The 13,329-nt window shown below is 42.1% G+C and overlaps 1 protein-coding gene across 2 annotated transcripts in view; it reads right to left on the bottom strand.

The window, feature by feature from the left end:
* The window catches only part of nme7 (NME/NM23 family member 7), a 191,276-nt gene that overhangs the window by 941 nt on the left and 177,006 nt on the right, over nt 1-13,329 (bottom strand). The window contains exon 10 of one of the 2 annotated variants that reach the window (XM_078559682.1): nt 5,782-5,889. The exons of the other annotated variant lie outside the window; for it this stretch is intronic. Coding sequence (XP_078415808.1) covers nt 5,782-5,889 — 108 coding nt within the window. The remainder of the gene's footprint in view (nt 1-5,781; nt 5,890-13,329) is intronic. 2 annotated transcript variants of the gene reach the window in all.

Below are 13,329 nucleotides of genomic sequence, written 5' to 3'. Positions count from 1 at the left end.
AATACTCGAGTTGTAGCCTCACCTGTGTTTTATACAATTCCAACATTATATCCTTTTATATTCTATACCTCTGCCAATGAAGGAGAGCATTCCATATGCCTTCTTTACAACCTTGTCTACTTGAACTGCTGCCTTCAGGGACCTGTGTACTTGTATGCCAAGATCTCTCACTTCATCTACCCCTCTTAGTATATTCCCATTTATTGTGTAATCCCTGTAATTTTGACCTCCCTAAATGTATGACCCACTTCTCTGTTAAAATCCATCTGCCACTTTACCGCCCACTCCACCAACCCATCTATATCTTTTTGGAGATTATGGCTATCCTCTACACTATCCACTACTCGGCCAATCTTTGTGTCATCTGCAAATTTCCCAATTGTGCCCCCCACGTTCATGTCCAAATTGTTAATATATAACACAAACAGCAAGGGTCCCAACACAGCCCTGTGGAACACTACTTGAGACAACTTTCAATTCGCAAGGGCATCCATCAACCATTACCCTTTGTTTCCTGTTACAAAGCCAATCTTTTATCCAGTTTGTCACATTACCCTGAATCCCATGGGCTTTTACTTTCCTGACCAATCTGCCATGTGGGACCTTGTCAAATGCCTTGCTAAAATCCATGTACACAACATCCACTGCACTACCTTCATCAACCCTTTTTGTCACTTCCTCAAAGAATTCAATCAAATTTGAGGGGCAAATCCATGCTGACCATCCCTGACTCGTCTATGCCTTTCCACATGACAGTTAATCCTATCTCTCAGGATTGATTCTACTAATTTGCTCACTACCAATGTAAGACTAACTGGCCTATAATTGGTATTTCCTTTGATCCCTTTTTAAACAATGGAACTATGTTTGCATTTCTCCAGTCCTCCGGTACCACCTCTGTATCTAGTGAAGATTGGAAAATCATCCTCAGAGCATCTACTATCTCCTCCCTGACTTCCTTCAGCAACCTCAAACAATCCATCTAGCCCTGGTGACTTATCAACTTTCAAGGATTTCAGCCCTTCGAGTACTTCCTCTCTCTTTATGACTATCCCGTCCAATATCTCGCAGTGTTCCTCCTGGATTACTATATCTACATCCTTTCCTTTGTAAACACGGAGACAAAATATTCATTCAAAACCTTTCCCACAGCCTCTGCATCTACACACAAGTTTCCATCTTCATCTCTGATAGGTCCCACTTTTTCCTTAACTAATCTTTTAGCATTAATATATTGGTAAAACATCTTTGGGTTATCTTTAACTTTACTTGCTAATCTTTTTTCATGCCCTCTCTTTGATTTCCTTATTTCCTTTTTTACTTCGTCCCTGCACTTCCTACATTCGTCTAGGCTATCTGCAGTGCTTAGTTCTTTGTGCCTATCGTACGCTTTCTTTTTCTGTTTGATCTTCCCCTGTATTCCTTTAGACAACCAGGGGGGTCTAGATTTGGCAATACCACTCATTTTTGTAGGGGACATGTCTACTTTGTACAATTAAGATCTCGCTTTTTAGTGCTTTCCACTCGTTTTATCCTCCAGCAGTGCTGTCCAGTCCACCTCAGCCAAGTCCCTTCTCATTTCTGCAAAATTTGCCTTCCCCCAGTTCAAGACTTTTACTCCTGCCTTATCTCTGTCCTTTTCCATGGTAATGCTAAATCTAACTGAATTGTGATCACTGTCCCCCATATGGTTGCCAACTGTCACTTCACCCACTTGCCCTTCTTCGTTCCCCAAGACTAGGTCTCGAATTGCATCTCCTCTTGTTGGGTTTGTCACTAATTGGTTGAAAAAATTTTCCTGGACACACTGCATGAATTTTTCTCCCTCAGTATGTTTGAGGATTGATGAAAATGTTGCAATACTTACCCTCTTCTCACAAATCTTGCACTTCTAACTTGTTCTGTAATATTTAGTTTGGAGGCATTGCCCTTGCAGATTGATCCTTGATGTATTGCCTACTAAGTGAGCATCTCTTATAGCAGCCTCTCCTTCTGTAGGATTGCCAGTCCTCATGTCTGTATGCTGCCTGCCATCCATGAATTGGCAACAAACGCAGAGGCAATCTACTAATCGGGCAAAACACCAAATTGAATTTGGGACCTGGAAATGGTACTAACGTTGGGTTCCTGATGCCTGGGGAAGACTCGTTAACTCTTAAGTTCCAGCCCTAACTTGCTGTAAATTCACTTTACCTGCATAAATCCAGCAATATCTCAACTCGCAGGTCATTTGAGAGATCAACAGTAGTGTTTCAAATAATTCACCAATTTGAAGTGACTTGCAACCCATGGGAATCTTCCTTGCACCAAACTGCTGAATGATTTACAAACTAATAACAGCATGCTATAGTATAACAATTCTGGGCTATTGTTATGCAAGATTGGGTAGGATTTGTATGGTAGCTTTTGATCTTTGGCCTATACTAAGCTTAGGTGTAAAACAGATGGATTTTATCTGCTGTCAATAGCATAGTAGAAAACCCTTTGATCTGGGCTTGCTTTTTGCTGGTGTAATTCAAAACAAATACCATATCTTACTCTATTTCCTAGCCCTATATTTGCCTCCATTCCAAATATTTAAATAATTTTCTCTTAAAACATACCTGGTCTTTGCTTCAGGCGCTGTGGAAATATATTCCCTCCCTGACACTTCCACTCGCAGCCCCTCTTGCTTATTTCCTCCCTCTCTTGAGCCCTCGTGTTCGGGAGAGGGAAGGCCAATGAGCAGGAGGTAAATAGGAATTAGTTATTAAACACATTAGCAACTGTACACTTGGCATGCTGTGTATAGTTACTGATATGTTTATCTTTTATAATGTTTTAAGTACCAAGATACTTATATTCTTTGATTAATTTCTTAAAATGCATTTTTAAAAATCCTACTTGTGGCCCAGTTAAAATTTTCGAACATTGTGTTAATAGATATGGTGAATAGTATAATTTAGATTACACTCTCCCAAAATGCTTGATTCACATTTTATCTGCATTAAATTGCATTGACCAGTCTATCCAGGTATTCCTCAAATCTGCTATGATCCTGTTCAGTTTATATGTTGCAAAACTTTCTATCATCTTCAAAACAATTCTCAATATCAAAGTCCAGGTCATTCATGTATAACAAGAAAAGCAATGGTGCTAAAACCAAATGTTGAGGGACACCCCTGCATAATTCTCTCAAGTCAGAAAAACATCATCTCACAACTTCCCTCCGCCTTTTATCCCTTAGCCAATTGTGCACCCAAGTTACCACAGTCCCTTTAATGCCATCGCCCCTTGATGTTCAATGACATTACCATCACTGAATCCCCCACTACCAACATCCTGGGGGTTACCATTGACCATCAACTGAACTGGACTAACCATATAAATACTGTGGCTACAAGAGCATGTCAGAGGCTAGGAATTGTGCGACAAGTAACCCACCTCCTGACTTCCCCAAAGCTTGCCCACCATTTACAAGGCACAAGTCAGGAGTGTAATGGAATACTCCCCACTTGCCTGGATGAGTGCAGCTCCCACAACACTCAAGAAGCTTGACACCATCCAGCACAAAGCAGCCAGCTTGATTGGCACCACACCCACCAACATTCACTCCCTCCACCACTCATGCAAAGTAGCAACAGTGTGTACCATCTACAAGATGCTCTGCAGGAATTCACCAAGGCTTCTTCAACAGCTCCTTCCAAACCCACAACCACTACCATCTAGAAGGACAAGGGCAGCAGATAGATGGGAACACCACCACCTGGAAGTTTCCCTCCAAGTAACTCATCTTCTGACTTGGAAATATATTGCCGTTCCTTCAGTATCGCTGGGTCAAAATCCTGGAGCACCCTTCCTAACAGCACTGTGGGTGTACTTACACCACATGGACTGCAGCAGCTCAAGAAGGCAACTCACCACCACCTTCTCAAGGACAACTAGGGATGGATAATAAATGCTGGCCCAGCCGGTGAAGCCCACGTCCCATGAATGAATAAGTAAAATTACATGAAAATTCTGCCCATTTGAATCTATTGGATCTGAATTTGTTGAAAGCTTGTGCCATAGTAATGACAGGTCAACAGCATACACCATTATGGAACACACATTTCAGCATTAGAGATTTATGCTGCAATGTATAACTGACCATAATTTCCTGGTACTTTTACCCTCGCCAAAAATAACTAGAAGGTAGCTCTGCTTGAATTAAAATCAATGCTGAATTTGCTGCATTTGTGTCAGGCTTTACATTTTTTTGTGCCTTATGAGTAACTTGTTCCGGTTATATTTTGTATTACATGATGTGGTGGCCTAGGCAAATATAGGGAACCCACTTAGTGCTAAAATGGTTAATAGAGAAGTTGAATTAAATGCCTAGGCCTAAGAGAAAAATACTGCAACCTTGAAGAACAATACCATCTTGTCTGACCACTGTTGTAGGATGAGCCCTGAGACATTCCATGTTGTTCTTTCTCAGGCCGAATGTAATCAAAGTTGTGATAAGCATGTGCGTAAGCACAGACTCTGTTGTGATGGGAATGGATATTTACTGGAACATGGATTGGTCAGTTAACTTATGCAAATAAGCAGATAGGTTTGTGCAAAATTTACTGATTGGCTGTAAAAATGCTTTTAACAGGTCTGCGTGTATTCTGCTTCAACATGGTACAGTAGCTCTCATTGTATTATCTCCCTTGTGCACAAGTAATAAATGCGGTTTCTACGTATTAATGATGCCTTGGTGTGATTAATCTCCGACAATGACTCCTTTTGCAAATAGGTTTTCTTGTGGAGCTGTTTTTTCATTAACAGCAACCCATGTTCAGCATTCGAATTTCAAAGAGCATTTCAATAGCATTGACAGGTTTAAGGAAGAATTATTGCAGAGGAAAAATGCAGGTGTGATAGTGTGTCTACACCCACTCAACCTTGTCTCAAAAGCCAAAACTTCAGACATAACTACAACTGCATAACATCTGAAAACTTCATGACACCATCTACTCTATTATTTCCATTGTATTATTTTGTAAAAACATAAATGAAACATCTCCTCATTGTTCCCAAGCCTAACTAATCCCCAGAACCAAATTAGCTGTCTTGACCCTGATGTGCTCCCAGTGCAAGTAACCTGATTAGACAGACATTCATTCCTGCCCCTGGCATCATGCAGTCAAGATGCAGAATGACTTCATAAATTACTTTTAGGAATGTACATTCATACAAAATAACATAATGGAGAACTGTCAAGAAAATACAAAACTAATATCTTCACACAAATTTAATTCATATTACTTCTAAGCATTGTGATCATATTAGTTATTTACCCTACATCTGGTATAAATGACAAGTCCTATATGACACAAAGTATACGCTTCAACTTTATTGCTCAAGTTACAAGTCAGGCCACTTATGGTAGAAAACATGTCCCCTAACTGCTGATCACATATTTACACGTCAGTTCTTTCAATACATTATTTGTTAAATATTCATGAATTGTATCCAAATAAGAAAAATTAATTATACCTGCTAGTCTTTGATGCAAAAAACTCAAGAAAATATTATATCTTGTAAAGGTATTGTAATGTACATGGCATCAATTAGGTTATAGTACAATAAAGTGTCACTGTTATCCATCCATTTGGATTGAAACTATAAACACTGACCCTTCCTTTAAAGAATTCTCCAAAGCAAAATTAATTAAATTATAAGGGACAATTAATTTTGACTACACCTACACCAACCATAGATGCCATACTGTTGGTTCAAAGAGTTCATTTGTTAACTATCATCTTTGCTTACCTCCAGAACTCCATCTTCAGGGAGGTCAGTGCAATGAATCGCATTCTGAACTTTGTTTTTTCCAAAAAGGGCGCGCAAACTGCGAGGCCGTAGATGGCGAGCAATTTCCTGCAGAATGAAAATCCAAAAGCCATATCTACAACTTATACTTTTTTCCCGTTACTTCATAATTTAATCCACAGTATAGTTAATAGAAGGAGGAGGAAAAATTTTTTTTAAATGTACAAATGTTTGTACTCCGTTATAGGAAGGCACTGGTGACAAGGGATTTAAAATTAGAGTTAAACAACCTAGATGAAAAACAGTGCTGCAATGAGCAAGTTTCATTCTCAGGGACTTGAGTAATAATCCTGTCTCAGTGTCTCCAACTTCAAGGTGTTAATTTTAATTCCAAGGCAGTATATTAATAACAGCCCAGAGGGAGGAGATTAAAAACTGTTCCATTCCTCAGCATAACTCACCTTGATCAATGCATTACAGACATTAGTTTACATCTTTAGAATGACAATTGCTCCGCCTGAAAGAGTAATATCTGGTTGTTTATTTTCTGTCTGCCATGAATAACTGAGCCATATTTGTAGTATTTTGGTCAGAGTGAATCATAGTGCTGCAAGATTGTATCTCTTCCAGTACTGTAGTAGTGCGCAGCAGTGCTGAATAGCCCAACTTGCAAATTAATTCGGATGAGGTTAGCTATTGGTCCATTTTAGCTCATCCATCCAGAATTAGAAAGAAATATACACTTCCCCATCATACCTTTTCAGTATGTCGTCAATGAATCTCAAGTTTTTTCTTTGCCACCCTACACAAAATGCTATTCCCAATGTTGATCACTATTTATATGAAGAAGTTCTTCCTGAAATCTGTACTAAATTGTCTAGTTTTGGACTATGTCTTTTTGTTCTTAGTGCACCATCTAGTACTACTTGGGATTCATCTTATCCATGCTGAATATATCTTATAAATTCTACAAGATCATAAGATCATTACAGATGAAGAAGGTCATTGCTCCCATCTGAATTCATCGATTTAGAGGGATCCTAGAGTCCACCCTCTTCCCCATCCCCTCCAATTTTGCATGGATTAGGAATAGCATTAAATGGGTTTGTATTGCCCATAATAATTATCAGTGTTTTATATGTCTCTGCCTTATTTTCTCACAGCTCTCTGGGATACATACAATCCATGCCTAGCCAATTATTTATTTTGATTCCATTCAGCTTTTCTAGGATGTTCATCTCATTTACAACAAAATCAATGATTTTATTTATGGTATCTCAACTTGGAGGACAATATTTGGAATCTTGCAGAAGTAATCATTTTTAATATTTACTGTTTAGTGCCCATTTTCAGTTTCAATTCTGTGCATCTTTTATTATCTTCACCTCTTTCCTGACTTCTCTTCTATTCTAAAATAAATTTCAGTAGAAATGCTTAGCCTCAGCTGTTATTCTTGTTTCTTGGTCTTCTGTTGCCACTCTGATCACACGTAAATGTTTTCAGAAATATATAAGAAAGATAAAGTACACTATCATCTCGATGGACAGAGGGTGCAATTACAGGGTAAAGAGTTTGCATAGGCAATTTCTAATATATATGTGGATGTTAAGCATGTATAATGGAAAGGTTGACACAATGGTGTGCCAAAAAGCGACAATAGCAAATAATAATTTCTAAACAGGAGTTTAGAAATACAGTAGTATTTGCAGAGATGTTTGCTTGGAAATGGATAGCTTTATTAAAGTAAAGGTTCTATATATGAGGTCCTGGGGACTCTAATGGACAATGTGAAGTGTTACATTTTGGTGGAGGAATGAGGAGAAACATGCTAAATGATACAATTTAAAGGGAGTGCAAGAAGAGATAAATCTGGCATCCATTCATAAATGGTGGCAGGATAGTTAACAAATCAGTTAATAAAATATATGGTATACTGAGCTTTATGAAGAGAGGCATAGAATACAAAGCCAGGAAGTTATGCTAAACCTATATAAAGCACTGTGTCCAATTGTGGGCATCACACTTTAAGAAAATGTGAAGGCTTTGGAGACAGTACAGAAGAGATTTACTAGAATGGTTCCAGGGATGAGAGATTACAGTTATGTGGATAGACTGGATAAACTGGGGCTGTTCTTATTTGAGTAGAAAAGGTTAAAAAGAGATCTGTTAGAGGTGATTATAGTCGTGAAGGGTTTAGATAGAGGAAATAGAGATGAATTGTTTCCAATGGCTGAGAATTCAATAACAAGAGGATACCGATTTAAAGGTGATCAGCAAAAGAATCAGGGGTATCAGGAGGAAAAACCTTTTTGCACAACTTGAGGTTAGGGCTTAGAGTACACTCACTGTCTGATAGACAGGTGAATACAAATTCATAAGTTGTCTTCCAAAGGAAATTGGATACATACTTGAAAGAAAAAAATACTCGGACACGGGGAAAGAATGGGGGAATGTGACTAACCAGATTGCTCTTCAAAAGAGCCAGCCAACATGATGGACAGAATGGCCTCATTCTCTGCTCTAATATTTTATGATTCAATATATAGTAAAAGCTAGACTCAGTAAAAGTGACCATGAAGCAATCAGATTGCTGTAAAAATCCAAGGATATTAATGTCCTTTAGGAAAGGAAATTATCCAACCTCTCCTAGCTTATGAATGACTCTCAGGTCCCACAACAATGTGGTTGGCTCTTAACTGTGGCCTGGCAAGCCGATCAGTTGTGTCAAACCACTACATGAGCAGTTCTTTAGAAGGAAGGCCTTCTCAGAGCAACCAGGGATGGGCAATAAATGCTAGCTTTGCCAGTGGCACCGACATTTTGAGAATGTAAACTAAACAAAAAAAGGTAGTAACATGGAGTCCTGCGGAGCAGCACCGTTTACATCCCTCCATTCTGAAAACATGCCAGCCATTGCTCTTTGTTTTCTGACTTTTAGGTGAATACCCAACTGTGCTACCAAGTTCCAGCATGGTTGTGATGACTTTCATTTTTTGTACATCGCACAGGTCATTAATGAACAACAGGTCACGATAAGCACTGCCTCTCATGATCTCCTTGATGCAGTGAGTCACGATTACATTTACCAGCTTAGGTTCTAAAACAATTGTCCTCCCTGCAATGAAATAAACAGCAGTTTGAACCATGACGTGAGTACTAGTTGGATCATGGAATGCTTTGCCAAAGCAAATGGCTGAAGAAGAGAATATTCCATCTTTTAAGGGAATATTGTATAAATATTTGAAGTAGATGAAGTTTCAGGGCTGTGGGGAGAGAGTGGGCAGTAAGAGCAGTTTTGAACTGATCTACCAAAAAGTTGGCACAAACAGTTATGTTCTTATGTAGCAGTACTAGATTTTATTTCTATGGAATTATGGTGTCAAACCACAGTAGCTCACTTTGTAGCTTGCTCCTGCCATTCCAACCCCTTCTACAGGATGAGTTCTGCTCACTTCCAGGTGTCACTGACACAGAGGTACACCACCTGTTTTTTTTGTCCAGTCTTGTTTTTTTTTCAGAACGCTGTACACCTGAATGTCGTATTAATTTCCATCCTTTGGGTTTACCCATTTTTCCAATCTTCCTACTCCCAATAGTCTCCAGATCTGGCACCTAATTTCTCATTCCTTTAGCATTATGGGCATTCATCTTATTAAAAATGGAACCATCAATAGTGCCATCCGGCAATACTGGCTTGTCAATGCTCAATTTAAGTTCCGGAGAAATACTTGGCTCTGGACCTTCTCAGTTTTGATCCAGACCTGAACTCAAAAGCTGAATGCCTGAGAAGTGGGAAGAGCTGCTCCTGACATTAAAATAGCATTCAATGAAATATAATATCAAGAAGCCTTAGTAAAACTGATGTCAATCAGGAGACCATGTGGAAGAGCCAGAGAGGAATGCACCAATGGGATACAGAGTGCAAGTAACCAGGAATTTTTTTATTCATTCATGGGATGTGGGCATCGCTGGCTAGGCCAGCATTTATTGCCCATCCCTAATTGCCCTTGATAAGGGGTGGTGAACTGCCTTCGTGAACTGCTGCAGTCCATGTGCTATAGGTACACTCACAGTGCTGTTAGGGAGGGAGTTCCAGGATTTTGACCCAACGACAGTGAAGGAACGGTGATATGTTTCCAAGTCGGGATGGTGAGTGGCTTGGTGGGGAGTTTCCAGATGGTGGTGTTCCCATGTGTCTGCTGCCCTTGTCCTTCTAGGTGGTAGTGGTTGTGGATTTAGAAGGTGCTGTCTAAAGAGTCTTGTTAAGTTCCTGTGCTGCATCATGTAGATGGTACTCAAATCTGCCACTGTGCATCGATGGAGAAGGGAGTGAATGTCTGTGGATCGGGTGCCAATCAAGCAGGCTGCTTTGTCCTGGATGGTGTTGATCTTCTTCTGTTGTTGGAGCTGTACTCATCCAGGCAAGTGGAGAGTATTCCATCACACTCTTGACTGTGCCTTGTAGATGATGGACAGGCTCTGGGGAGTCAGGAGGTGGGTTACAGGCCTCTGACCCGCTCTTGTAGCCACAGTATTAATATGGCTAGTCCAGTTCAGTTTCTGGTCAATGGTAACCGCCAGGATGTTGATAGTGGGAGATTCAGCGATAGTAATACCATTGAATGTCAAGGGGCAATGGTTAGATTCTCTCGTGTTGGAGCTGGTCATGGGCTGGTATTTGTGCGATGAGAATGTTTGTTGCCAATTGTCAGCCCAAGCCTGGATATTGGTCATGCTGCATTTGGACATGGGCTGCTTCAGTATCTGAGGAGTTGCGAATGGTGCTGAACATTGTGCAATCATCAGTGAATATCTCCACTTCTGACCTTATGATGGAAGGAAAGTCATTGATGAAGCAGCTGAAGATGTTTGGGCCTCAGACACTACCCTGAGGAACTCCTGCAGTGATGACCTGGAACTGAGCTGATTGACCTCCAACAACCACAACCATCTTCCTTTCTGCTAGGTATGATTCCAACCAGCGGAGAGTTTTCCCCCTGATACCCATTGACTCCAGTTTTGCTAGGGTTCCTTGATGCCATACTCCATCAAATGCTGCCTTGATGTCACTCTCATCTCACCTCTGGAGTTCAGCTCTTTTGTCCATATTTGAACCAAGGCTGCAATGAGGTCAGGAACTGAGTGCCCAGGCGGAACCCAAACTGTGCGTCAGTGGACAGGTTATTGCTAAGTCCTTCCATCACTTTACTGATGATCAAGAGTAGATTGACAGGGCGATAATTGGCCGGGTTGGATTTGTCCTGGTTTTTGTCTACAGGACATACCTGGGCAATTTTGCATGTAGCCGGGTAGATGCCAGTGTTGTAGCTGTACTGAAACAGCTTGGCTAGGAGTGCAGCAAGTTCTGGAGCACAAGTCTTCAGTATGATTACTGGAATATTGTCAGGGCCCATAGCCTTTGCAGTATCCAGTGCCTTAGGTCATTTCTTGATATCATGTGGAGTGAATAGAATTGGCTGAAGACCGACATCTGTGATGTTGGGGACCAAGGCCAAGATGGATCATACATTTGGCACTCCTGGCTGAAGATTGTGGCAGATGCTTCAGCCTTATCTTTTGCACAGATGTGCTGGGCTCCCCCATCATTGAAGATGGGGATATTTGTGGAGCCTTCTCCTCCAGTGAGTTGTTTAATTGTCCACCACCATTCACAATTGTATGCAGCAGGACTGCAGAGCCTAGATCTGATCAGTTGATTGTGGAATTGCTTAGCTCTGTCCATCACTTGCTGTTTGTCATGCAAGTAGTCCTGTGTTGTAGCTTCACTAGGCTGAAACCTCATTTTTAGGTATGCCTGGTGCTGCTCCTGGCATGCCTTCCTGCACTCTTCATTGAACCAGAATTGATCCCCTCGCTTTGTGGTAATAGTAGAGTGGGGAGATATGCCGGGTCATGAGGTTACAGATTGTGTTCGAGTACAATTCTACTGTCGCTGATGGCCAACCGCGCCTCATGATTGCCCAGTATAGTTGCTGGATCTGTTTGAAACCTATCCCATTTAACACAGTGGTCATGCCACACAACATGATGGAGGGTATCCTCAATGTGAAGTCAAGATTTCATCTCCACAAGGTCTGTCTGGTGGTCACTTCCACCGATACTGTCATGGACAGGTGTATCTGTGGCAGGGAGGTAGGTGAGGATGAGGTCAAGTGTGTTTTTCCATCTTGTTGGTTCACTCACTAGCAGACCCAGTCTAGCAGCTATGTCCTTTAGCACTCAGTCATCTCGGTCTGTAGTGATGTTACCGAGCCACTTTTGGTGATGGATGTTGGAAGTCCCCCACTCAGCCTACATTCTGCACCCTTGCCACCCTCAATGCTTCCTCCAAGTGGTGTTCAACATAGGGAGTACTGATTCATCAGCTGGGGGGGACAGTACGTGGTAATCAGCAGGAGGTTTCCTTGCCCATGTTTGACCTGATGCCATGAAACTTCATGGGGTCTGGAATCAATGTTGAAGACTCCTAGGGCAATTCCATCCTGACTGTATACCACTGTGCCACCACCTCTGCTGGGTCTGTCAGTGGGACAGGACATACCCAGGTATGGTGATGGTGGTGTCTGGCAAATTATCTGTAAGGTATGATCTGTGAGTATGACTATGTCAGGCTGTTGCTTGACTAGTCTATGAGACAGCACTCCCAATTTTGGCACATGCCCCCAGGTGATGGTAAGGAGGAGTTTGCAGGATCAACAGGGCTGAGTTTGCCATTGTCGTTTCTGGTGCCTAGATCAATGCCGGGTGGCCAGCCAGTTTCATTCTTTTTAGCAATTTGATACAACCGAGTGGACTGCTAGGTCATTGCTGTGGATCTGGAATCACCAGGGCCTGAATCTTACCCTTGGAGTGCGATCAGTGGGCCTGCGACTGGTCGAGAAACAGGCCTCCGCCTGCGAGTTCACACTGGCTGGCCAATTAAGGCCCACCCAGCATGAAACGCATCCTCCCAATGGCCAGGAATGACCAGGCGGGGGCGGGAGCCAGTCGGGCGCCGGGTCCAATGGTGTGCGGTTTAAAAATGGCACAGGCAGCTCCTTGAAGGCTGCCAGGGAACATACTTTCTGTGTGCTGAAGACCGAAGCTATGGCCTCAAATGTGACTGGAGACACCAGGCAGGAGGGCAGGTCGGGTGGGCACTTGGTTTTCGGATGAGTGCTTCGCGGTCCTCATGGAGATGGTGGCTGCCAGGAGGGACACCCTTGTCCCCAGAGATGGAAGGAAGAGGCCACCGCACCTGACAAAAAGAGTTTGGGAGGAGGTGGCAGAGCAGGTTAGCAGTCACGATGTTGTGCGGCTGCAAAATGTTTAATGACCTGCTGAGCTCGGCAAGGGTGAGTACTATGTTAGCATGGATCAATGTGGTGAAGTGTTAAGGTCTGGCCGTCCCCCTGTGGAGCTCAGCAGACTCAGAGTCTGAGTGCCAACTTTCAATGATGTTGGAGCTGGCCAAGGGGGTGAGCCCTGGCTGCTTGGACTGAGTGCCTTGAGGCTCGAGGGCCACGACTTGGATATGCCCTGCAAGGT

This window comes from Cetorhinus maximus, chromosome 16 (assembly GCF_964194155.1).
Source record: "Cetorhinus maximus chromosome 16, sCetMax3.hap1.1, whole genome shotgun sequence".
NCBI lineage: Eukaryota > Metazoa > Chordata > Chondrichthyes > Lamniformes > Cetorhinidae > Cetorhinus > Cetorhinus maximus.
Note: the sequence above shows the minus strand (reverse complement) of the source record. Positions and strands in the feature narration are given on the sequence as shown.